The sequence below is a fragment of the Diorhabda carinulata genome, chromosome 6 (assembly GCF_026250575.1).
Source record: "Diorhabda carinulata isolate Delta chromosome 6, icDioCari1.1, whole genome shotgun sequence".
NCBI lineage: Eukaryota > Metazoa > Arthropoda > Insecta > Coleoptera > Chrysomelidae > Diorhabda > Diorhabda carinulata.
In genome coordinates, this window is record NC_079465.1 from 23,142,515 (window position 1) to 23,169,111 (window position 26,597).

General features: G+C 32.2%; 2 protein-coding genes across 3 annotated transcripts; one reads left to right on the top strand and one right to left on the bottom strand.

Annotated features, from left to right (window-relative positions):
- The first annotated feature begins 5,645 nt into the window (after window positions 1–5,645).
- LOC130896029 (fatty acyl-CoA reductase 1-like) lies at window positions 5,646–14,113 on the top strand. Of its 2 annotated transcripts, none has more exons than XM_057803765.1 (9): window positions 5,646–5,915; window positions 7,932–8,142; window positions 8,204–8,288; window positions 8,342–8,764; window positions 9,725–9,808; window positions 10,633–10,741; window positions 11,521–11,760; window positions 13,419–13,682; window positions 13,741–14,113. In XM_057803765.1, exons 2-9 carry the CDS (start codon window positions 7,957–7,959, stop codon window positions 13,865–13,867), a joined length of 1,518 nt encoding a protein of 505 aa, XP_057659748.1. In that variant the 5' UTR covers window positions 5,646–5,915; window positions 7,932–7,956; the 3' UTR covers window positions 13,868–14,113. The 2 variants fall into 2 exon arrangements, with proteins under 2 accessions (XP_057659748.1, XP_057659749.1); XM_057803766.1 differs by lacking the exon at window positions 5,646–5,915 and adding an exon at window positions 7,390–7,615.
- A 715-nt stretch (window positions 14,114–14,828) lies between these two features.
- LOC130895338 (fatty acyl-CoA reductase 1-like) lies at window positions 14,829–24,421 on the bottom strand. Its single transcript, XM_057802572.1, has 8 exons — window positions 24,137–24,421; window positions 22,048–22,132; window positions 20,995–21,417; window positions 18,986–19,069; window positions 18,817–18,925; window positions 16,057–16,299; window positions 15,729–15,995; window positions 14,829–14,995 (listed from the first exon to the last, which is right to left on the bottom strand). Exons 1-8 carry the CDS (start codon window positions 24,320–24,322, stop codon window positions 14,869–14,871), a joined length of 1,524 nt encoding a protein of 507 aa, XP_057658555.1. The 5' UTR covers window positions 24,323–24,421; the 3' UTR covers window positions 14,829–14,868.
- Between the last annotated feature and the right edge of the window lie 2,176 nt (window positions 24,422–26,597).

The window sequence follows — 26,597 nt, forward strand, 5'->3', positions numbered from 1 at the left end:
GAGTTTCCAAGATAAATTCTATATTTAAAAAAAACAAATTCCTTTAATACGGTATGATTGCACAGGTCCGTAACGTCATAATTCACATTTAGTTCCTTTAAATAAATATCTAGTTACCCAATAATCAATATTCAATGATATTTAATAGAAATAAAAACAAATTTTGTTAAGAACTATATTGTTGATAAAATTATTAAATAAATATTTATTATAATGAAATTTTGAATCTGTTTACCTGTAGATACATATCTTTTGATGAAGACTTGTAGTTATTATTTAAGTTTTACAATATTTGAAACTCTCTTTCTTTCTAATTGTTTGTTTTTACAAAATAGTTTATTTATTAACATGTAGACTGCCGTGTGTATTACGAGAATGGTCTCAAACATGGCCCAATATAAAAAAAAACACTGAAATTATGGAAAAATATATTTATTTTTCGTAATCTTCCATTTTTTTCAAGTTCAGGGCTGTATTAGCTTAATTCTTTCGCTTAAACGTTGCAAATCGTCTTCTTTATCAAATAATAAATGTTATTAATATTGAAATAATGAAAAATTACTAAAAAGTGAAGGTTTTATTAAATATTTGAGATGTAACATAAATAGAAATTTTCGTCCCAACTTCGAAGTACATTAGTATGTTTTACACTATAATTGTAAATTCTTTTTCTATGATTTTTATTTTTTCTTTTTCTCGAAAAATAACAAAACTTCAGTTTGAAAACATTGCATTTCAATTGACTTTCATAAAGAATTAGAAAAAGCTACGATATCAACAAAATATTTTGATTCTAAACATTCCAATGGTATAAATCTTCTTCGTTGTTGTTACCATCTGTTTTTTTTTCCAAATTATCACAAACGAAATTCTCGTCGTAAAGTTTAGGTACCATATTTATCAAATTCTTTTTCAACAATTAAGGCTGGCAGTCAACGTGTTAAAATCGAAAAGTTTCGATTAGAAAATTAATTTTTGTGTGTGATATTCTAAATTTGATCGCTTATCTATCTCTCGGGACAATAAAGACTCGTAATTTTTTGAAAATCTTTCTCATATTCAATAATTTTTTTTTTACGTCATAATATCTACAAGCTGCTCGAACATATCTATGAAAATTGAAATGTACGAACAGTTTTTACAAGGTTTTTTTTTAATTACCAGGACAATGCTGCCGGGTTACGCTTTTTTCTTCATAATAATCGATTCAAATTAGTTACTCTATGAACACAGATACTAAACTTGGGGTTGCTCTAACGTAGTGGACTTTCAAGTTTGTATCATGGGGATAGTTTATGTGATGTATGAATTAATGTGAATGATAAATGTGGTAAAGGCAACAGCTCGTCGATAATATGATTCGATATGGTTCGCGATTTTAGTGAAAATGGTAGGAAATATGTAGCAGATCCAATGGTATTGATGAAAATTATGGGTGAGTGTTTATCATTTTATAAACAAAACAATTACTATTTATCCAAATAAATAGCTATGATTTTTTCTATTATTAGTGGAATTTAACGTAAAAACTTTTTATAAAAATATTTTTTTATATTAATTTTTGATAAAAATTTACTGGGATTAAAATAAAAGTTACGATGATGATGAAATAATAACATTAAGATAATACATTACTCGTGTGACTAAAAAAAAACACATTTTTTACCAAAAATTAATTTTATTTATCTTCTCCAAGAGCCATATAATCATTCAAACGTTTCTCTTACTTCTCGATGTCGTGTTTGTAGAAGAATTTATCTTTTGCCTCAAAATATGCTTCAGTTTCAGCAATTTGAGCTGAATTTCGTACCGGCGAGCATTTTTTTGGATCAGCGAATAACCAGTAGTCACTGGAGACCAGATCTGAACTATACGGTGGATGAGAAAGCAATTTATTCAATTTAATCATCGACTTGTGAATCGGTGCATTTTTTCTTCCACAGATGAGGTTGTTTTTTCTTGATTTTTGCATTCAAACGATCCAAAAACTTTATGTTTTGATTGTTTTTCCCTTTTGGAGATAATCGATGAACAATATTCCATAATACTGAAGCCATAACCTTCCCAGATGACTTTTGTACTTTTGGACGCTTCAAACCTGGTTTATCGGCCGCAGTTCACACAGATGATAATCATTTTGATTCCAGACTGAAGTGAAGGATCCATTGTTACAAATCGACGCAAAAATTCTGATTTATCACGTGTTAATTTCAACAAATACTGTTCTGAATCATCAATAAGTTATAACCACCTCAATTGGACTATCAGAACGTTAATCAACATCATTGTCTGTATGACCATGTTTAAATTCAGCAAATCATTCTCTTCGATGAAGCAGAGCCCGTATAACATGTTTAAAGCTATTGCTGAGCTTGTACAGTATTTTTTTCATCAAAAAGCAATGATTAATTAACATACCAGATTGGTTTGAAAATAACAAAAGTAGCTTCACTTAAAGGGCTGTTCATGCGATGAAATTTAACCCATAGCATTTTGAAAGTTGGTACTTCATAAACGTCATATGGATTTGACAATGGCAGAGCCATCTGTGTTATAGTCACACGACTTTAGTGATGTATTACAATATATATATTTTTAACGCACCTCGTATACGACTTAACAAAATATATAATCACTTCCGAGGGTTCATTCGACGTAGTTTTTTTTGAGTTTTACATAAAGCAAATTATGAATTATTGATTTTTGTATTACAGAAATTAGTTCTATAATTTATTATTTTTCAATTTTTATTATTTTATTTTCACGTTTTATAAATTATATTTACATTATGGAAGGTAAAAAGAAGTGGGAAAATCTTTTATAAGAGAGAATTTGAAAAAATGTCTAGCTGGATACGATAAATTACAGTTCAAAAACTGTCTAAAATGGCGCTGGTTGACACCAGTTTCTCTAATCAAATATTTTTTGGTATATTATTTGGTTCTTCATTGACGTGTCATGCCTTCATTTAGCTGTTTCTTATTTACATTTTCTACTTAGTTTTCTCTTGCTTTATTCTAGTCTTTCGCTACCTCCTGTCTCTTACATCGATTCCTCTTGAATATTTTTTTCTTTTTGTTCCAAACAACAAATACGAGGACGAAAATAAACGGTTTTGATTAGTTTGTAGTGGAAATAAAACTCAAAAAATTACTATTTTTAATATTAAATTGCAAACTTTCGAAAAATCCTTCAAAATGACAATAGATATGAATATTTATAAAAATTTAAGCTTCTTTTCTTTATTTTTCTAACGAATTTTTCAATCTGTTTTCAAAAAATGCTACAAAAATAACTTACCAGGGTCCAATGAAAAATATAGAACAAAAAACAAGATAAATCTGATCACTCAGTATATGGGGAAATTGGAAGGGTTTGTAAGGATTTCTTGTGGGAGATCTGAGGGAACTGTCAAGGGAAATTCATTTCTCTATCGTCTTATGCGGAGACATCTTGTATTATATTGCAATATAGAACTTGATTTATTCGATTAAGATATATTTCTAAAAAGGAAGATTTTCCACACGTTTTTCAAAATAGAAGCGATATTTTACAAATCAGTATGATATAACATCACTAAAAAAAATTATCGTACTCATATTGATCGATAACAGGTTTATAATACGAGGGTAGTTCAAATTTCATCGAGAAAAACGCTTTCACATATTTATTATTCGTCGACATTAAATTTCCGATCCCCGAGTGCGTTTTTCAATTGTCCAAACACGTGGTAATCGCAGGATGATAAGTCAGGATCGTAGGGGGGATATTCTAGTATCTCCTTCGCCAGTTTTGATATTATATCGAGCGTGATCATGAAGAAAATCAACCGTTTGTGTAAAAAAACGAACCTGATTGTTTTCGCTTTGACTGGCGCCTCTTCTTCCTTTTTCCTCCATTCTTGAGACCAAAACTTGGTAAACTCTACAGTCTGGTGTTATGCTGACTCACGTTCGACGATCATGCGGTACGTTCCGACGGTTTTGTTCACTTTTATCTCACCCAACAAAGACTCAACAAAAAAATTATTTATTATTAATATATTAATAATCCGAGGGGGCTAAATCTGTACATACAGTAGATCTATTCAGACAGTCACTCCCGAAGAATTTTTGAGTTTTTATTATTTTCCATATCGAAATAAACGCAACAGTGACGGCGGCCGGTTTCGTATTTCGTAAATCTTTTTGTTTTTGTTTAATGAGGCGGTTCGACGAGCAAAAAATAAAGGAAGTAATTGCGAGAGGCTCAAAGACAGAACGAAAATTGCTGGAAACCGGGAAGTCAGAAACGTATTCGATTTAAATACAGAAGGTTGTTGTTCAAGTGATTAACGTTGTATTTGATGCACTCGTTTAATTAACTATATGAAAATTTTTAAACTATTTTTTTTATTACAATCGAGTTGAATGAATAATTAAAAACAAAATTTTCCAAAACTAAATATCGATCACTAAAATATTTAATTTTATTAACGTATTCAAAAAAAGTTCGAATTTCAATAGAAAATTACGGTTTTTGCACATATTTCCATAAATTTTATCGTTGATTATACTACGAGAGTTGTAAAAAAAGTAAATTTCCCATATAACTTTAGACTTACTCGCCGTAGTTTGGTCAATGTTTCACTATATTTCTAAGAGTTTATTGTCGCTCTAAGCTGCATAAAAAAATAAAAAAAAATTCTCCCCAAAACACAGTCTACTAATAGCGCCAGGCAAATAACAGAATGACAGAAAGGCAAATATAATTTTGAGATGCCTTCATCAGAAGACGATGACTTTTTGCCTTTTTTTTGTTTGTGATTCCTCTTTTTCGTTATTTTATCTTCCCTGTGTAATTGTACATAAGTAGTTAGCTTTTTATTCGTTTAATCTTAATTTTTTTTCGATTACTTCGTATTTAATATAACCAACTGAAGGATCTTCACCAGATTAAACGCATTTCGATGAAGTGAATCTTTTGATTTCTAGATTCCTTCTTCTTCTTTCATAGAACTTTAAATGCTTTTTCGAGCGTCCAAACATCTAGGTCCATATGTCTGAAAAAAACAAATACTTACAAATGGATACGGCTTCATTGTTTTTCAAAATATTCATATTTATAAATGAGTTTGTAACACCTATCGAAGCATTTTTTCCATTCCGACCGCATTAACAGTTTTATTTTCGATCTGCTGCAATAATAAGAAATTTACGGCGGATCAACCATCAATTTTTGTTGGATTTGTTTCTTCAAACACTCATACAGTCGATGGTTGTTACATTTCGGTTTAATAGGCATAGATCTATGATTCGTCGCCTGATAGGATCTTTTGGATCCCTTTGAAAGGTCATCCTTTGAGCGATTGTCAAATTATACGGTACCCAAAGTGAAAAAATCACTGCTATTCAATTTTTTGACAGAAAAGAATGTTCCAAGTATCTGACAACACTTTCTGATTACATTCACCATTAAAAAAGTCAAACTGTCAATGTCAGATTTGACATATTCACATCAGTATTGACATATATCAATATTTAAGTAACAACCCTCGTGGTTATTCTAGTAAGCTGTAATTTAACTTATGAATATCTTTTATGCAGTTTTTAATGCACTTGTTCTATTTGAAGTTTTATTAAGGCCTAATCAAGCGGTTTAAGCAGAATGATTCGAGTTTTTTCTTCGATTAAAATATTTGATTAGCATAATTTACGCTTATAAGAATGTTTTTGCATGTTAATTTCGTATAGGTCAAGCAAGTCAAGTTTACTGTTTATAAATTTTCGGAAACGAAATTACATTATCTGTTTTTTGGATATCGAACAATATCAGAATTGACGCTTTCTACGTAATATATTTTTTAGATATATTCCAAGTGATTGAAAACCTGTTAAAAATCAAAAAGTAGTGGTCAAGTGATTATATTTCATTCGGTAAATGTATCTGTCATATTATTTGCGTCTAATTTATTTGTTATACATAATTATTGTAAAGTAATCCATAAAATTCATCAAACGTACATTGAAATAGTCTTGAGACAGATTTTTGCTATTTTTTGTCACCGGTTATTAGTTTTTACAAAAAAAATTTCATTAATTCCATTTGAATTAAGGTCTTCCCATGGTGTTTCAATGGCATCCCATCGCTCTTCTTCATTTTTGGGACGAAAATTCCTTACCAATCACCCTTATAAATATTCAATTGGATTTATTCATTTTGGTAACTAAAATTGTTTTCATTATAAGTTTGTTTTACCGATGGTAACTTCTATTTTCCAAAGTTTACTAAAAATTTGTCGGATTTCCAAAATTTTGAATTTGGTGATTTGTAACCGGCAATTCCACCCTCATCTGCGAAGAAAATTCGTTTCCAAAGGTCCGGATCAGGATACACATGATTCCTATAAAAGAAAACACAAAAATTTATCAACGTGATTTCTTTTTAGCCCCAAATACTTTTCCAAAAGATTTTTAATAAGTTGTCATGATAGGAATAGTCGAATACCTCAAAATAATCATTAATTGCTGATATCATCTCTTCGTTGTTGGAAAATATTTTACCGCTAAGTCTAGGAACAGAAAATAATACGAGGGAACTAAATTTAGCGAATAGAGAGCATGGGGTACCAATTTAAAGTTAAATTTATTAATTTTGGCCATTGATATAACGGATTTTTGAGCTGGTGCATTATTCTGATGAAACAACACTTCCTTTTTGACCAAATGCTGTCGTTTTTGCTTGATTTCTTCGCAAGATAATCAATGGAAATTATCCCAAAAAACCGACGCCATAACCTTTACCAGCAGATAGAACTATCTCTCCCTAATTTAGAGCCGGTTCTCCCTTTTCAATCCATTATTTTGATGGTTTTTCTGGTTCGAGTATGAAGTGATGGATCCATGGTTATGAACAGTCAAATGTTTTTCTTACTTTTCCTTTCATCTTCTTTTTCATGCATTCAGTTTTCGTTTTTCTTATTGATGACCCACCATATAACACAGAGGTTGAGATATCTTTGGATCTTAATAAGTTTCATGGACCTCCAACTGTTTAATTATCTATTGATTTTAATTTCGACCCCTTGCAATATCAATTTACGCATAGCATCAATGGTTTTTGGTACAACAGTCGAAACTTCACGAAATTCTTTACCAAAATGAAGGTTTCACCATTAAAAATGTCAAATTTTTGAGATGACGATGTCAAATTTGATATATTCATATCGGTGTTGCCATATCTCAAAACTTAAGTAACACATCTCGTATTATATTAATTTTTCATTTTACTTTTTGTATATACAACATTAAAAACTTCATGTATTTCATTAAAAACGATCTTCTTTGTATAAAATTATTTAGTCGAGCTCCTTTGAACTGGGTACTTTTTATTTGGGGTTAAGAATCGATTTTTATCGGTAAATATTTCCAAAAAATGCATTATTCATTCAATTGTTTGTATTTTCTCACTGTTTCAAAGGTCAAGTAACATTATTATTGTCAAGGGTTTCTTATTTTCTTTTTTATCTATGATCCAAAACGAAAGTAATGTGTGTTTGAATTTCTACCTGATTTCATTACTTTTCCGAGTTGGTGGTTAACGAGTTGTGGATACATTTCTAGAAACGTCTCAAGAGGTATTAAAAATAAAAACAATTATTCTGACGGTTAATATAGAGTTCGACAAATTATTTCGATATCGAGTGCCATTTAAGTAAAATTTAATGTACCCTAAGTTTGTCAATTTTTTCTCTATTACAAATTCATTTTTTTCTTTCGTTTTTATTTTGATTTTTTCATAAAATCAATCATTTTGTTAGATCTATATCGTATGCATGAATTTTGAGAATAATAATTTCAAATTTTGGTTAGAATATCATTAGAAATTTCATTTATTTCGAGTCGGATATTTACAACTTTTTATTTGGGGTAGAAAATCGATTTTTATTTTAGTTTCATCGCGAAGTATTTCCAAAAAATGAGTCTAGCGCAATTTTTCGAAGGGAAAAATATTTTTATAACAGGCGGTACTGGATTTATGGGAAAACTTTTGATTGAAAAATTATTGAGATCTTGTCCGGGAATCGGGAAAATTTACGTTTTACTTAGATCCAAAAGAGGTCGAAACGTTGAGGAAAGGTTAAAACAACTTTTAGATGGCGAGGTAAGTGTTTAGAATCGATTCTTTAATCGCATACGGGGCGAACAAGTTTTAAATCTTACAGGTATTTGATAAAATAAGGGAAAATAATCCTGATGCACTTGATAAAATAATAGGCATCAAAGGAAATGTAACAGAACTAAATTTAGGTTCGTTTCTTATTGGGAAAAACATTCTCTTATTAACATCTTGTTTACTTTAGGATTAAGCGATTCGGATAGACAATTATTGGTAGATAATGTCAATATAATATATCATTCAGCAGCTTCCGTTCGTTTCGATGATTTTCTGGACAAATCCATAATGATTAACATCAGAGGGACAAGAGAAATCGCACAATTAGCTTTAGATTTGAAGAATCCGACTATTTTGGTGCACGTTTCTACAGCTTACTGTAACGGAGATCGTTATGAAGTTGATGAAAAATTATACCCACCGCACGGCGATTGGAGAGACGCTATACTTTCAGCCGAAACCTGCGATAAGGAATTATTACATATAATGACCGAAAAATATATTTATCCCCATGTTAATACATACACTTTCGCGAAAGGTTTAGCAGAACATGTTGTAAATGACATGTGTAAAGGGAAAATACAAGCCATCATAACTCGACCATCAGTAGGTGAGTTCTTGATCAAATTTTATTTGTTTTCGTCATAAATTTCTTATATGTTAAACTTATCAGTTAGGGAAGAAAACAATGTCGATTTTGGTTAGGTTTAGTAAAAGATAACATGGGATCCATTAGGAGATGAGTGCCCTTTTAACACTTAAGTATATGTAAGGTTTTCCGCTTTCTGAAAAAGCCTAGACATCAAGGTAAGTGTCAAGACTTCGGAAATTTACACGCTGGTAAATTTACAAGCGTTCCCTAAAACGGTATGAAGAGGAAGGAAAAAATTCAGGAGATTTAGGTACACCACAATATTTCGGAAAGTAAACGCGCGTTTTATAACCGGAGGATGAAATATTAAACAACTAGAACACGTCGAAACTTATCTACAGATTAAATGAGGTTGAAAAGAACTGGAACCGTCTTATTATAGTCCTGACTTATCACCATGTGACTATTATTTATTTGATTTATTGTAAGAGGCACTTGGTGAACTGCTAATCGAAAGCAATTCGATGGTAGAATCATTCGGAAGAGGTACAAACATGTGTAGAATGTATATAATACAAAAAATCAGATATACTGACATATCTCAAACGAAAATTGTTCGACGTATGGCTTGGACAACCTAAGGTCCATAACCTCATACTGAAAGAACCGACGAAAAGGTTCTTCAGAATTAACCCAAGCAGTAAAAGAGTTCATCGCCTCCCCGACAGAGGGTCTCGAGTCTACGGTGGTGTACCTTCCGAAATTTCTACCCAATACACTCAGAAACATGCAGTTGAAGAAGAAAAAGGTGTGGACTTTAAAAACCTGGAGGAAAAGTCTGATTATCAATAGAGTAATAGCAACTTGTTTTTTTTAAATCTGAAACTTTTTGAATTACCCTCGTAACGTACTAAATGTAGTCCGCATTCTTTGGTTTATGATTTTATAATAATTTTGAAAAATGTAAACATTTTTTAGTTATAAATACTTTAGATGAACCCCTAGCTGGATGGAATGACAATCTGAACGGTCCTATAGGTTTAATGATCGCTGGTGGTAAAGGTAAATTATATTCTAGTGTTTTGGTTTATACGAGGGTTGCTACTTAAGTTTTAAGATAGATAAATAAAAACAAATATTTTTAAATGAATATTCCGATTGAGGTACCTCCAAAACATATAATTTAAACGCTTCAACCGCTTCTCTAGATGTGGAAAAACGTTTATTTTTAATCTACGGGAATAAACAGAAATCATCGTGTACCAAATGAGGACTATACGGTGGATGAAGCATCAATTCGATATTTTGAATGTTCACAAACGTTTTGATTTGAGGTATTTTGGTGAAAATTGCGATTAGTTTTTCGGATTTCTTTCTTCTGGTGTATAATCGTTCTTAATTGACCGTTCTACGTTGCTCTAATGGAACTTTGGCAACGTGACAAATCAAAAGACAGAAGATCTTTTGCTTTAAAATGCTTCGTGCGTCAACAACATTTGTTTGATTTGGATTATCTTGAAAAATCCATACAGTTTATTGTTAGGATCTTTTATACCCTTTTGCAAGCTTATTTTTTGAGAAATTGTCAAATCTAAAGTGAAAAATCTCTTGGTACAACGACCGATTAAGAACGATCTTCACAAAGTAGTTCTAGATGGGCTTCATCACCAAAAGTTGATCGGGGTTCTTATATTGATTTAATCCTCGTCGAAAATCATAGAAATTCAGACAATAACACACGTTCTGAATACGTCAATGTCAAACTTCATAATGTCAATGTCAGATTTGACATTTTTATATCAGTGTTGCCATATCTAGAAAGTTAAGTAGCAACATTCGTATTTACGTGCTGCATTTGTTTACAAATTATTTCTATAAATTATCAGGAATATTACGATTATCGATTGGTCGTTACGATAATACATTGAACTATATACCAGCAGATGTAGCGATAAAAGGAATTATATTAGCAACTTACGATAATTTCATTAAAAAGTAAGTAGGAATAAATTCTTGTAGATCTATTTTTAATTGAAGGAACAAAAAAATGTAGTTTTGTTCAAATTTCGTTAATTTAACTATTAAATGATAGTTATATGGTAAGCACGCAGTACCAGACTTACAAAATCGAAATGCAACCATCTACGTACACTATTAGTCAAAGTTTCAACTCAAAATTCAGTAAAACATTGTATTTTGTATCTTTGTTTATAAATGTCAAATAATTTCGATTCCTCGCGTATATTCTGTTACAAATAGATGTTGAATCTGTTATAACACCTCATGAAAGATGAAAGAAATTTTGAAAAAGGATCGCAGTTAATTTTTTACGACATAAAATATTCAAATTTATAAAAACTTCATGTGATAGTGAATGCAGCTTCATTTTTACCTAAAGCTGACAACAAAACGAGTTTATTGTAAAGTTTAGATCAACTAGAGACGGTCAATTGCACTTTAGAAATCGTTAAATATAAATAACCGGTATGTCAAAGTTTTTATGAAAAAAAATCTTTGATAGAAGTATTTGGGATGTCAAAAGTTTCAAAAATTAGGATTTGGGAATAATATTTAAGTATTGGTTTGATAATTGACAAAATTTAAATATTGCTAACTCGAAAAATTATATAAAAATTATTACAACTTTTTATTTTTTGATCTAAACCTTTCAGGTGTTCTTGTTTTTATTTTTGGACGCAATTTCTCAACTACGAAAAATTTTTTAGTATCACTGTTTTCATTATTTCTAATTTTTTCATTAAACTAATTTTCAGTAATAGCGGTGACGTCGAAATTTATAATATCACCCAACGTATAATAAAATGTTCGCATGGACAATTTATTGATGAAGCAAATAAAATGAATTTAATATCACCAGTACCAAATATTGTATGGTACCCAAGAAACTTCGTAACTACCTGTTACTATAATTATTATTTACAAGTGATATTTTTTCATCTACTGCCCGCCATATTTTGGGATATTTTATTGAAATTATTCAAAAAAAAACCGATGTAAGTACAGATGAATTTTTAATCAGCATTAAATAAGCACCCGCCTTCCAAATTGAATTTATTCGTAAAAGTTTACAATTTGAACAAACATTCAAATGAAAATTGCCAAGAAAAATATCAAACATAAAGAAATATCGTAGCCATTACTTATTTGGTGATTTTTGTGACCTTTTTTTGGCACGGACTTTCCGTCCTTATATGGAATCCCTTTTTGGCTTCGAATCATAGTAAAAAAACTTATTTTCATCACCTCATACCTGATTTTGCATTGCGCTGGGAATTCGATACCTAATTTACTAATTTTTGACGTATCTCCATGCTCAAGTAGAATCCTTGTTTTGGAAATGCTGGTTCCAGCTGTAGTTACCATCGAAGGACCTTCTGCATCTGGTTCATCTTCGATTATCGTCCCCAATGGTACAATTTTTATTTGTTGAAACTTATTGATACAAACCAACTTTTATTTTTCATAATTACTACCACCTCCACGATCTATAGTAGCTGTACAAGACATACGGGGTGTTCAAATCGCGGAAATCAACTATGGGGCCGTGTAAATTAATGATTTTAAATGACCCGATGAATAGAAATCACAAGTATTTAACTCTGGGAATCGAGGAGGCTCTTATCGACCATTCCAGCAGTGATCGAGATGTATTCGGTTATTTTTCCTTTACAATACCCACGTGATCTCTCCATCCTGGATGTCACATATCTCCCTTATTTTCCATTCTCTTCAGTAGAGTTGTTACATCCCTCAATCGTACTCTGTCAAATGTTTTGGTGAGATACCAGATGACATCACGTCTTTGGCTAAAAGTCCGCACTCATTTTGTACTTTTGGTGTATATTATCGAAAATAGTCCGTAGCTATGTCTGTCTATGATTACGTCGGGTGGGCTTAGAGCTTTCGGTCTCAAACCCGGATGAAAGAGGGTTCCAAGTGAGATCAGTTACCCGTTTGAGCAAAAATTAAAGTGTATAGCCTCGGAATTGATCGGATTTGATTCGAAAATATCGCTCTATAATCTCATGGGGATTTTCGTCTACCCTTACATCATTATTTATAAAATTTTTATTGAAAACTTGAACTCGTTGTAGAGAATTAACTATCAGTCAATTACCATTTGAATAAATATTAAGTAAACGCGGTAAATAAACTGTCAAAAAAAACTCGATTTTAGTCACCATTTTTCAAAGGTGATATCTCTATTTAGTCGCAAAATTTTTTAAACACACTGTATTTATTTCTTTCTGTAAATCTATAAGTTTATTCCGTGTACCAGTAAAAACAACTATCTAGTTTATGTCTCACCCTGTATCGTTTAGGCGTCGACATTAATAGTCAAATCTCGATTTTTCTCTTAACTTTTAAATGAAATTTTTGAAAACGTGTTTTTGTTTTTCAATTTTTCTTAAAAGTGGTGAAGTTTTATAAAAAAAAACTGTAATAGCAAAAAAAAGTAAATTAAATTTAATAAAATAAATTTTTTTTATGATTAGGTCACTCCTAATTAACCCACAATTATACAGTGTCGTACAGTTTACCGAATTTTTACCTCACGCGTCTAGACGCGCAGTCTCGTTATTTAATAACCAGACCTCGTATGCGAAGAAATTCATTTTGCGAAAACATAAGAAATAATTTTCTATCATAGGGTAGTCAAGTTACAAAGAAAAATTTATACAGCAAATTATATATTGGGACCTTTCTCATTACCAAATTACACATTCAAAAATAACAAAATGATCGAGATGCAGGAAAATCTAGTAAAAACCAACCCGGATTTCGGTTACCCCGCCGAATTATCAAAAGAGTGCTTATTCAATTATCTCATCATGTCTGGAAAAGGCGTAATTAAATATGTTCTAAAAGAATCGATGGATCCTACTGGGGAGACCGAAAGGAAAAGATTGCAAAGGTGAAAAAAAGGATTTTTCAGTTTTCCAAACAAAAATTTATCAAATGTTTTATTTTAGATTTAAAATCGCCGATATAATATGGAGAACGTTCATATTTTCTTTCGCATGGTGGTTGTTTTTTATTCAATTTAATACGGTACAATGTATTACGAACGGAATTTATAATTATTTTCAAAATTTATAGTTAATTTAAATACGGAAGTTGTCAAAAAAATTTAGTTCTTTGATATGTAGCTTTAGGACAATGACGTTTTGTTTCAAACCCTGTATATTTCTCACCAATATAAAATTGAAGAAATCCAATATATACAATCGCGTAGTTTTTCAAATCGATTCATATCGAAAATAAATCGATATCTCGTTTAGTTTCGAAACATATTATTTTACTTTCAAATTTTCTTGTATGCAAAATAAAAATTAGAATTCTAAATTTGTTTTTTTATATTCCTATAATTTTATACAGGTTGTTTAAAAAAAAAGGAAATGTAAAAAAATATTTACAGTTTTCTGTTGAAGTAATACAATTTGTAATTATTTCTTACGATTTTTTGAAACTACTGGCAACATTGCAAAGAAGAAATATACCGATAAAAATACGAAAACTACATAATAATATGCCCGTTTTACAAGATATACACTGGAATAATGAAAATAAGACTTTAAGAAGAAGTAGACAAGAAACTGGAAAAAGAAGAAGCAACATATAGAAAAAAAGAAGACAAACGAAACGTTACGGAAAAATAAAAACACTGCACTCAACGTCCATAAACTTGAGAGAAGCTTTTGACTCAATCGTGTGGAATATATTAAACAAATTAGAAATACTAAAAAAAGCGTGTATATAAAAAAGTAAAAAAAAGTACAATTGAATGGACAAAGATCAGAAGGTTTTATGATGGAAAAGAGGACAATCAAAGCTTACTATTATTCATGGAAAGCGAGAAATATATAGAAAGAAGAAGAAGAATGAAGGGAATACCAAGAAAAACATGAAATTAAGTAAAAGAAAGTGATACATCCCATAAATATATCTAATTCTCATAGAGGGCGCTGGATTTTGCTGCAAATTGATATTTTGTTAAATAAATCGATGTTATACTAAACTTTTTTTGTTATATTTTTTTCCCTGTAATAAAGGTTTATAATGACTTCAAATACCTTTTATTTGTTATAAAATTACATAAATTACAACTCGTCGATATAATTATATAACTTATCGTAGATTAAACCAGGAAGGTTGATCCTAATTATCAATGACCAAAAAAGGAAAGCCAAGAAAATAGTTTTTACTCCAATGTCCAAATACCATAACCTACAAAATAATTTAGTGTAGCGTTTAATTCTATTCATAATTATATACACAAAAAGTTCGTAAAACGTTACTAAAATTGTTTGAAAAGAGCTGCAAATCCTTCTAAACGCCACTCATCATCAGTAATATTTTTATGGATGGAAACAAAAAAAAAATAACGATGTTGCAAGCGGAAAATGACTCTTTCGCCCAAATACATCGACTTACAAACTTCCAAATATGTTTTTAACAAAAATTATATCTTTTGACATGATTTAGATTCGAAACTGTCAAAATCTTTATTAGATAAATCTTTTGTCGTACTTTCACAGATATAAATTGTTGCAAGAGGCCTATTGGGGGTGGTTTTGAGTCGTGTGAGCGTTTTAGTGAGAGGACTGAAGATGACAAGTGTCCAGATTGATCCGTGTCTGTTTCAGCTCCGGAAACAGTGACCAAAATCAACCAAATTGTACGTGAAGATCATCGATTGAACATCCGAATGATTACCTAGGCTGTAAACGCCTATAAAGAAAAATTTTACACGAGGAATAACACATCTGACCCCTGACCAAAAGCTTGAAAGGTTAAGAATAGATCTGTTTTGAAAAGGATCCGATTTAAGTCGATGGAAGTTGTAAACTTCCAAAGAAGACTTCCAGCACTGCTTCGATTAATGGAAAAAACGTACGGAAAGAAGTGTTATTTATTAACCAGACCTCGTAGATTGGGATTATTAAACAACGCAACTTACCTTTTCAAGTTTCGTTTTGGAGCATCGGATTCATCGAAATCTTCTTTTAGCACGTACTTAGCGCTACCTATTTTCGACAATCTGAAATATTCAAACTTTTCTTTATTACTTAGAGCGAATTTTATATCAGCGAAAGCTTCCTGCTCTTCTGGTAACAATCTTTCCAGTATTTTCAAAACTTCCTCGTTTTTGAAACACCAAGTATTCGACATAAAAGGCATTAAAATAACATTAGCGATGTATATTTTCCTTTGAATCGAAAATAACCTGAAAAATGTGGTTGTTAAATTGAAACATTTTGTAGTTGCTGAAAAGGTTATTTACTCACATTGGTTTAGCTCCTGTTATCCTTAAAAGGACGTCGATGAAAAAAGCTGGCAACATGTGAAACAACAAGACGTTTATGTAATAATATAACCAGGAACTTGTCATGGAAAATCTCGGGTACCATAATATTTTCGAAAATGGATGTTTGGTTCGTAATTCCGAGCCCATTTCAATCATTTCACCTATATTTATATCACACAATTTTCCTTGACACATGTTGAATACTTCGATCTTATCTTTATTTCTGAAAAACAATGTCAAAGATGTTAAATTTGGGAGTAATGCAGTTTCTTAACACGCGAAAATTTAGTCAAAAGTTAGGTTAGGTTAGGTTAGATGAGGTATGTGTACCCAGTTAGACTTGGTAGGATATGCGGATTACCTCCTCTGTTTCGAACTCAAAAATCGGTTCATTTGGTTCTTTACAGAAGAGACAACACCCAACAGTGTCCAGTAACTTTCCTTAGCTCCCGAGGGGTTTCACTCCAAGTTACTGAATTCATCTGGTTCTACCAGTTCTCTATGACCATGTATTGATGGTTTTTGCTCCCATAGAGCTCGAAGATTCGATACTAATTTTGACTCAATGAGCATTCGAAGCTTGAAGCGCTCAAAAACACGAGGACGAGAAAAATATTCATCGCCATACACTTATTTCAATAAATTATAAGTTTAAGTTGCAGTTTTTTCAAGTATCGAATGATATTGGAAAACAATCGGTCGCCGTATTTTTAAATCGATCATTTTTACGGTAAAACAAACAATAACGGCTACACTGATTTGTTTACAAGCACTATAGACATCGCATTCGAAACCTTAATCATGAATTGATGGCTTTGGCGCCAATTGAGCTCGAAGATTCGATACTAACTTGACTCAATGCGCATTCGAAGCTTGAAGCGCTCAAAAACACGAGGATGCGAAAAATATTCATCGCCATACACTTATTTCAATAAATTATAAGTTTGAGTTGCAGTTTTTCCAAGTATCGAAAGATATTAGAAAACAATCGGTCGCCGTATTTTTAAATCGATCATTTTTACGGTAAAACAAACAATAACGGCTACACTGATTTGTTTACAAGCACTATAGACATCGCATTCGAAACCTAATCATGAATTGATGGTTTTTGCTCCCATAGAGCTCGAAGATTCGATACTAATTTTGACTCAATGCGTATTCGAAGCTTGAAGCGCTCAAAAACACGAGGACGAGAAAAATATTCATCGCCATACACTTATTTCAATAAATTATAAGTTTGAGTTGCAGTTTTTCCAAGTATCGAAAGATATTAGAAAACAATCGGTCGCCGTATTTTTAAATCGATCATTTTTACGGTAAAGCAAACAATAACGGCTACACTGATTTATTTACAAGCACTATAGACATCGCATTCGAAACCTAATCATGAATTGATGGTTTTTGCTCCCATAGAGCTCGAAGATTCGATACTAATTTTGACTCAATGCGTATTCGAAGCTTGAAGCGCTCAAAAACACGAGGACGAGAAAAATATTCATCGCCATACACTTATTTCAATAAATTATAAGTTTGAGTTGCAGTTTTCTCAAGTATCGAAAGATATTGGAAAACAATCGGTCGCCGTATTTTTAAATCGATCATTTTTACGGTAAAGCAAACAATAACGGCTACACTGATTTATTTACAAGCACTATAGACATCGCATTCGAAACCTAATCATGAATTGATGGTTTTTGCTCCCATAGAGCTCGAAGATTCGATACTAATTTTGACTCAATGCGTATTCGAAGCTTGAAGCGCTCAAAAACACGAGGACGAGAAAAATATTCATCGCCATACACTTATTTCAATAAATTATAAGTTTGAGTTGCAGTTTTCTCAAGTATCGAAAGATATTGGAAAACAATCGGTCGCCGTATTTTTAAATCGATCATTTTTACGGTAAAGCAAACAATAACGGCTACACTGATTTATTTACAAGCACTATAGACATCGCATTCGAAACCTAATCATGAATTGATGGTTTTTGCTCCCATAGAGCTCGAAGATTCGATACTAATTTTGACTCAATGCGTATTCGAAACTTGAAGCGCTCAAAAACACGAGGACGAGAAAAATATTCATCGCCATACACTTATTTCAATAAATTATAAGTTTAAGTTGCAGTTTTTTCAAGTATCGAAAGATATTAGAAAACAATCGGTCGCCGTATTTTTAAATCGATCATTTTTACGGTAAAGCAAACAATAACGGCTACACTGATTTGTTTACAAGCACTATAGACATCGCATTCGAAACCTAATCATGAATTGATGGTTTTTGCTCCCATAGAGCTCGAAGATTCGATACTAATTTTGACTCAATGCGCATTCGAAACGTCGATACAAATATCTTTGTACACACTTTTCGAATGTTAAAATTTTCATGTAAAACTTGTGAAACGGTCACCCGAATGTCAAAATTTCCTCCAAAACGGTTGAAGTGTTCAAAACACAAGGATGCGAAAAATATTCATCGCTGTAAACAAAACGGCTACACTGATTTGTTTACAAGCACGATAGACAACGTATTCGGAATAGTAGGTAGAATGATATATGGAAGAGGGGCAAGTATAATCCCTTGTGGGACGGAAATTTTATTGAGCTCGCTACAGAAGTTTCAAATTATGATCTTCTTTGATATTTTCTAATGCTATGTCTATATCAATGAAGGTGATTGGTATGACAACGGAAGATAATTTTGCGTTTATTTATATAAAAAATTGTCGTTGTATATTTACATTTTATTGTGGAAGTCTCTGGATGCTGCAATAAGAAATTTAGTCACAATATCCACTGGTATGTAATCTGTATAAGAACTCGGTTCTCCGTACACTATTCTAAGTATACCTAGAAGATGAAAGAAAATCGAAAAATAAACGACAAAAAAATTGTTTTTGTATTTCATACCTTTCCCTCCAGCTACCAACAATCCTACTGGACCATTCAAATTATCGATCCAACCGACCATCGGTTCTTTAAAAGTCGCTATCACTAGAAAATTAATTTTTCGAAATTAATCAAAAGTCAAACCAACTTGGTACAATACGAGTAATATATGATAAGTTTATTATCTCTAAAAGTTGTATCAATAATTTTTTACACAAACATCCGTAATTTTGATAATCAGAAAATATTCCGATTTCTTATGGAATTCTACACACACTGTAGATGGCGCAGACACATTTCTTTCTCCTCTTAAGAAATATTCTACGGCTATAAATGAGATATCCCGAGCTTGGTCAAGTTCTCAACATTTATTGGTCGAAGAGATCTTAATTTGGGATAGAGCTAAAGAAGTAATCCGAAATTTCGATGGAGATGACTATGGATATTCGTTTTGAACTTCTGTAGGTTGAACTGGTAGCTTGCACGTCTCCAAACAAAGGAATCTCGATGAATCGACGTTCTGGGTGTTTGTAGGTGAACTCGAGGTTAATTCACCACGTCTGCGTATCGAATAGATCTTGCAGATTGATGGAATTATGTTATACAGCTCAGAAGAGCATCTTACATGGTAGAATCGGAGAAACAGTCATCATTTCTTCAAAGCTCTAAGTTCCTAGTTGATTTTAGATCGTCTATGAGTCGAATTTATGTCTTCTGTATTGACTCGCGTATCTTCAGGGTATGCTTCGGAGCCGAGGTCCAAAAGTGCGGGTAATATTCCAAAGATGGACGAATCTAGGCCTTATAGAGAATAGAATAGAGAAAAATGCTGATTTCATAAGAAATCTTTCGATTTCTTATAAAATTTGGAGTAAATACACACTGTAGATGGCGCAGACACATTTTTTTCTCCTCTTAAGAAATATTCTACGGCTATAAATGAGATATCCCGAGCTTGGTCAAGTTCTCAACATTTATTGGTCGAAGAGATCTTAATTTGGGATAGAGCTAAAGAAGTAATCCGAAATTTCGATGGAGATGACTATGGATATTCGTTTTGAACTTCTGTAGGTTGAACTGGTAGCTTGCACGTCTCCAAACAAAGGAATCTCGATGAATCGACGTTCTGGGTGTTTGTAGGTGAACTCGAGGTTAATTCACCACGTCTGCGTATCGAATAGATCTTGCAGATTGGTGGAATTATGTTATACAGCTCAGAAGAGCATCTTACATGGTAGAATCGGAGAAACAGTCATCATTTCTTCAAAGCTCTAAGTTCCTAGTTGATTTTAGATCGTCTATGAGTCGAATTTATGTCTTCTGTATTGACTCGCGTATCTTCAGGGTATGCTTCGGAGCCGAGGTCCAAAAGTGCGGGTAATATTCCAAAGATGGACGAATCTAGGCCTTATAGAGAATAGAATAGAGAAAAATGCTGATTTCATAAGAAATCTTTCGATTTCTTATAAAATTTGGAGTAAATACACACTGTAGATGGCGCAGACACATTTTTTTCTCCTCTTAAGAAATATTCTACGGCTATAAATGAGATATCCCGAGCTTGGTCAAGTTCTCAACATTTATTGGTCGAAGAGATCTTAATTTGGGATAGAGCTAAAGAAGTAATCCGAAATTTCGATGGAGATGACTATGGATATTCGTTTTGAACTTCTGTAGGTTGAACTGGTAGCTTGCACGTCTCCAAACAAAGGAATCTCGATGAATCGACGTTCTGGGTGTTTGTAGGTGAACTCGAGGTTAATTCACCACGTCTGCTTATCGAATAGATCTTGCAAATTGACGCAATTATGTTATACAGCTCGTCTATGAGTCGAATGTACCTCTTCTGTATTGACTCGAGTATCTTCAGGGCATGCTTCGGAGCCGAGGTCCAAAAGTGCGGGTAATATTCCAAAGATGGACGAATCTAGGCCTTATAGAGAATATAATAGAGAAAAACGCTGATTTTATAAGAAATCTTTTCGATTTTTATGGATGTTGCGATATTTCTTACTTCAAAATTTACTTACCTACTGACGGTCGCATTATCAAAACCGGTATTTTGCCACGACACATTTCATCAACGACATTCTCTGCTAATGATTTAGCAAACGTGTATGTGTTAGGCAACGGTCTTATATATTTCTCTGTTAGTCCATTTAATGTGGCCTCATCGCAATTTTCCGCTATTTCGATAGCGTCCCTCCAATACGCATGCGCATTATAACACTTTTCTTCTATCACGGGTTTATCGACGTTGCAATATGTAGTGGAAACGTGAATAAATATGGAAATTTGCTTCAATTCTAAAGCTAATTTTGCGACTTCCCTCGTTCCTATGACGTTTATAAAAATTGCGTCTTTTAAAAAATCATCGAAACGAACAGAAGCCGCTGTATGATAAATAATATTGACGTTATCAATAATCATTTGTCTATCAGCTTCGCTCAGACCTAGAAAAGATATTTATATATTTACACTTCGAAATTACCTGAAACTTATTATATAAATAATAAATTCCAAGATGCCGCCGATATTTTTCTCAAATCTTTTTTTGCATCACATCCTTGATCAATATCAACCTAGAAGATCGAGCAATCGCTCAGAAATGATTAAATGAAGATCTGAGTTTAAACTCCTCAACGATTAATCACTACGAGAAACAAATACGTTTAAAAAACCCTCAAAAACGAATGGGGTTGAACTATCCCTTGGTCTTCAATAAAATACTGACATGAAAACAGCTTTGCGACAAAATGGTCGCTCTAAGCCTAAAATGGTGGGACATGACGCTAGATAATATGCAAATGGCGGTTTTTCAGCATTACAAGTCATTTTACATTGTTTTTAGAAAGTGTAGTAATAAAAAAGACCCTTCAAGGATTCTATAGGAGGTAGCTCAATTTGTAAAAATAGTAATTTGATGAAAATTTATGGCCCACAACGATAGTTTCAGCATCCGCAGAGAATATTTAAGACAAGAGTAGCCATCTTGGAATTATATTAACAAAGAAGCAAAAGGTAGAAGAAGAGTAGTAGAAGAAGAAGAAGAATCGGATGCTTGATGCTTCAAATATACTTGCCTAAATTTATTTCACGTACGTCTCCTTTGACTGGGATAATTTTGTTCAAGTTTTCTGGATTTTCATTCCTGAGAAGTTCGAAGAGCTGGAAAAAAGAAAATTGTCTTAAATGAATATTACCACAACCCAAATGCAAAATTTATTATAAAAACGACGAAATTTAGTTTTAAAGTATTACAAATTTAGAAATAGACTAAGAGATCGATCTCTTACAAGTAATGAGTCAAACACTGCAGATTCTGCAGCAATATTTTGAAGATAATTATTGAGCACCCTACAAAGACTACAAAAAAATTGTTAGTCCTTAAAAATCCTCTGTTTTGACTCTTGTTTGTGTCAAGAATGTAGTGATAGATCTAGGTCTCATTTGGTAGAAGATTCGATGGAAAAATCTTGCTCTAATCACGTCAAAAAAGAACTGAATTCAAAATAATGAAATATGCAATTTCAAACCACCAATATTCACAATTACTTTGTCTGAAACGCGTTTCGTTAACCAAGCTATCATCTTCAGAGACTTACTTGTTTTTTTTTTATTTTTCCCACCAATAAATCTTCTCCCACGCAAATTAATTCCAGCGGGATGACCTCCTTGGCGGGAATTTTCACATTATGATGATATTGATTTGATTATGACAAATTTGATATACCGCGAGATTAAGGCAAAATTGGGCATTAGTTCTATTCGCATATATTGAATTTTCCATGAACATTTAGCTGTCGAAAAGATTTTTTCGCGTTGTATACCGCATAATTTGATAATCGCCAAAAAAGCTCGTTTGAATTGGTTCAATGAAAACGTTGAATCGCAGTGGTTCAAAGAAACAATCCAAGATAAGCTAAATCCAACAAGATTTGTTCGAAAATTTGGACGTATCATTAGAGTAATGAAGATCGGTCAATTTTGAATGGTACCTCAGTATTTGTTAACCAGAAGTGTTCGATAAAATCAGGGAAAACAATCGCAGAAGAAAAATTATCCACCATTAAAACAATGCGAGCTCTCCAACTCTCAAACATCAATCAAAAACCAAGAAGAATGCTTAGAATAAACAACAATGCCTTTGCTGACCAATTGAAAAAGGTCTTCTAACTAAATAGATGGTCACGAAGAATCAATCGGACAGGGACTCACGTATTAATCAGAACTACCACTAACAAAAATATCTAGAAACCAAGTCCTGAAAGAAATCAAAGATCTTAAACCTAAAAAATCACTTGATAAATGGCAAATTCCTCCTCGAACTACCCCAGTGTACTTTGAAGCTATTATGAGATCAGGATATTTTCCAATCGAATGAAAAGTGACCCAAATCATCTCAATCCCCAAACCTGGTAAACCAAAAAGCTAAATTAGAAACAATTATCTGAGATAACAGTTTAATCCCAGAACATTTTGTTTCCAATATCTAGAAGATAAAAAGTACCGCTCTGTTGAATTCTTCGATGTGAGCTAGGCTTTTGACAAAGTCTGGTACATTGGACTGTTGTATAAGCTTAAGAAGCTCTTTCCCTTAAACCGTAAATCCTATTTAATCGACCGCCAATTCCTTGTTAAATGCTAACATAAACACTAGAAGTTCCATCACATAAAAGCTGGAGTTCCACAGGGAAGTGTACAGGGTAATCTTCCACATTTGCCGTTTTATCTTCCCAATCAAACCTGGAAGTATGGTTTAAATTGCGGTAGATAAAAGTCAATGAAAAGAAATCGGTAGACTAAGGTGGATAAAAGTCTTCTGGACGCAACTCCAAGCTAAGTCTTGAGAACGAGGAACAAAGTTTTGTATTCAAATCATACGGAATGCTAGTGATTTTGAAACATTGAGGTTAGAGAAAACGAAATTAAACAATGTGAACACGAAAATTTTATTTTCAAAAAATTGCAAATCATTGACGTAAATACAAATGATGTTAACCTTTGTTAAATGCATAAATTAACATTGTTTGAATTATAATTTGCATGATATTAATGAATAATAATTTTGTTACATTTATATGAATGGCTTGAATTTTGAAAAAATATTTTGAATATCCGAAAATTTTATTTTATGATTAATTAAATTGAAAAAAGAAAAGAAAAACTTACTGGTAATGATTTTATATGCGTCATACGTTCCTCGATGGATTTCCCTTTCTTTTCCCTTATCAACATATAAATATTACCGATATCAGGACAGGATCTGAGTAATTTTTCGATCAAAACTTTTCCCAAAAACCCAGTACCACCAGTGATGAAAACATTTTTCCCCTTATAAAAATCTTTGATCAACATTTCGTACCGACACAAACCTCGAGCAGCTTAGAATCAAGTAAATTTTTTCAAAACAACTCATCGAATAGTTTCAATAATACAATGAAGTATTCAAAACTCGTGACCTTTATCCACTTTCACCAAAAGTAGCGACAATAGTCGAATTAATAACTAATAGGAAAAATTTCATTGAACAACAAAAATATAGGGTGTTCCAAAATAACGCCACCCCATCTCTAGTATAAATACAAACTTTAAACATAAAAAAAGCCTTTGACAATATTCTACACGACGCAGTAAAAATAGCTCAAAGAAAAAAGGCATTCAGTGGAAATCTGAAAGGAAATATCCAAGATAGAAAACTTCTATGGAATAAATACTTAAGGGAGATAATTACTGAATCCCTAGAAGTCCTGATGGTGTATAGAAAGATAGCAAAGAGAAATTGGGGTTGTAATCCACCCATCTTCACATATGGGGTACTAGAATTAGTTTGGATACCACGAGGAATAATCTCTCGATGGTACAAACAACACTTGGGATATTCAGAAACGTTCCTAAATAACGACCAAACTTGGGACGTGCTTCAGGATGCGGCTATTAGAGTTTTAAGTTAAAAAAAAAAATAAAATCCAAACAAAATTATCCTACAAAGGATTCCGGGACATATAGGAGTGAAGGGAAATGAGGAAGCTGATAAGGTCGCGGGTACAAACAAGCCCTTCATGGGACCTAAATTCTTCTGTGGTATCAGTTAGAGAACATTGGGGAAAGTACTAGAAAAGAAGGTGGATATGAGGTAAACTTTTTATTGGGAAAACTTACAAGGCAAAGACTTTTTTGGGAAACTATAACCAGAGTAGATCTGCTGCTAACAGGAGTTCTATCGCTTGGAAAAACACCTGAAGACGCTACACTTAAAATATGATGCGACGTGGATGAAATTTGATGTTGTTTGAAAGATTTTTTGTATATTAATACAAAAAATATCAATTTTAAGCTATATGGTATTGCTTGGGATAGTTTAAATATTGTGATTTCTCTTGGTGAATTTGAATACAAACATACAAGTTAAAGTAGATATTTTCAAAGTAAAATAAATTATTATTAAAATGGCGAAAACTGCGTATCGATATCTTTTTTTTGTTTCGAGATATCTTAAGAAATATGTAATCAGCTATTATTTTTTTTGGACTTATTTTGATATTTTGTCGTTGAAAATTTTGTTGAAAAAATCGATTATCGTATATAAAGTGTTGCTTAATTGATAAAATTTGATTTTTTTATTGTATATTTTCAAAAACCCCTTCTAATGTTGCAAAACTTCCCGCGTGTTTCTAGGAGACATTTTTGATATAATTTTCTTTTCCTGTGATATAAAACGTTCCTAAAATATGGCCGACGGCCGTTTTCACTTATCCACCCCGTATATAGATAAATTGAGAAAGATTTGACAAAATTATTTCTTGAAATTCAAAAATTTGACAACAATGTAAATGATTTTACTACTAATAATAACTAAGTGTTAATTAATTGCGAAAATTTTAGAAAAATTTGATTTTTTTATAATATATTTTGGAAAATCCCTTCGAGTGATGCAAAAAACTTACCGCGTGTTTCTAGGAGTCATTTTTGATATAATTTTCTTTTCCTGTGATATAAAACGTTCCTAAAATATGGCCGACGGCCGTTTTTACTTATCCACCCCGTATATAGATAAATTGAGAAAGATTTGACAAAATTATTTCTTGAAATTCAAAAATTTGACAATAATATAAATGATTTTACTACTAATAATAACTAAGTGTTAATTAATTGCGAAAATTTTTAGAAAAATTTGATTTTTTTATAATATATTTTGGAAAATCCCTTCGAGTGATGCAAAAAACTTACCGCGTGTTTCTAGGAGTCATTTTTGATATAATTTTCTTTTCCTGTGATATAAAACGTTCCTAAAATATGGCCGACGGCCGTTTTTACTTATCCACCCCGTATATAGATAAATTGAGAAAGATTTGACAAAATTATTTCTTGAAATTCAAAAATTTGACAACAATGTAAACGATATTACTACTAATAATGACTAATACCAAATAAAAACAATGTTGCCAAATCTAATTAACTACAATGGTTACTAATATAAAAAAATCTTTCGGCATCCATGATGTCTACCATACAAAATGATCGAATTGTCTCTTCGCGTCCCTAGCGTCGTCGAATGTATCTTGGAATGGCACATGTTGATAATTCGTTACGGCGCCGACGCTGCTACCGGGGCCCGGAGAACTGTTTCGAC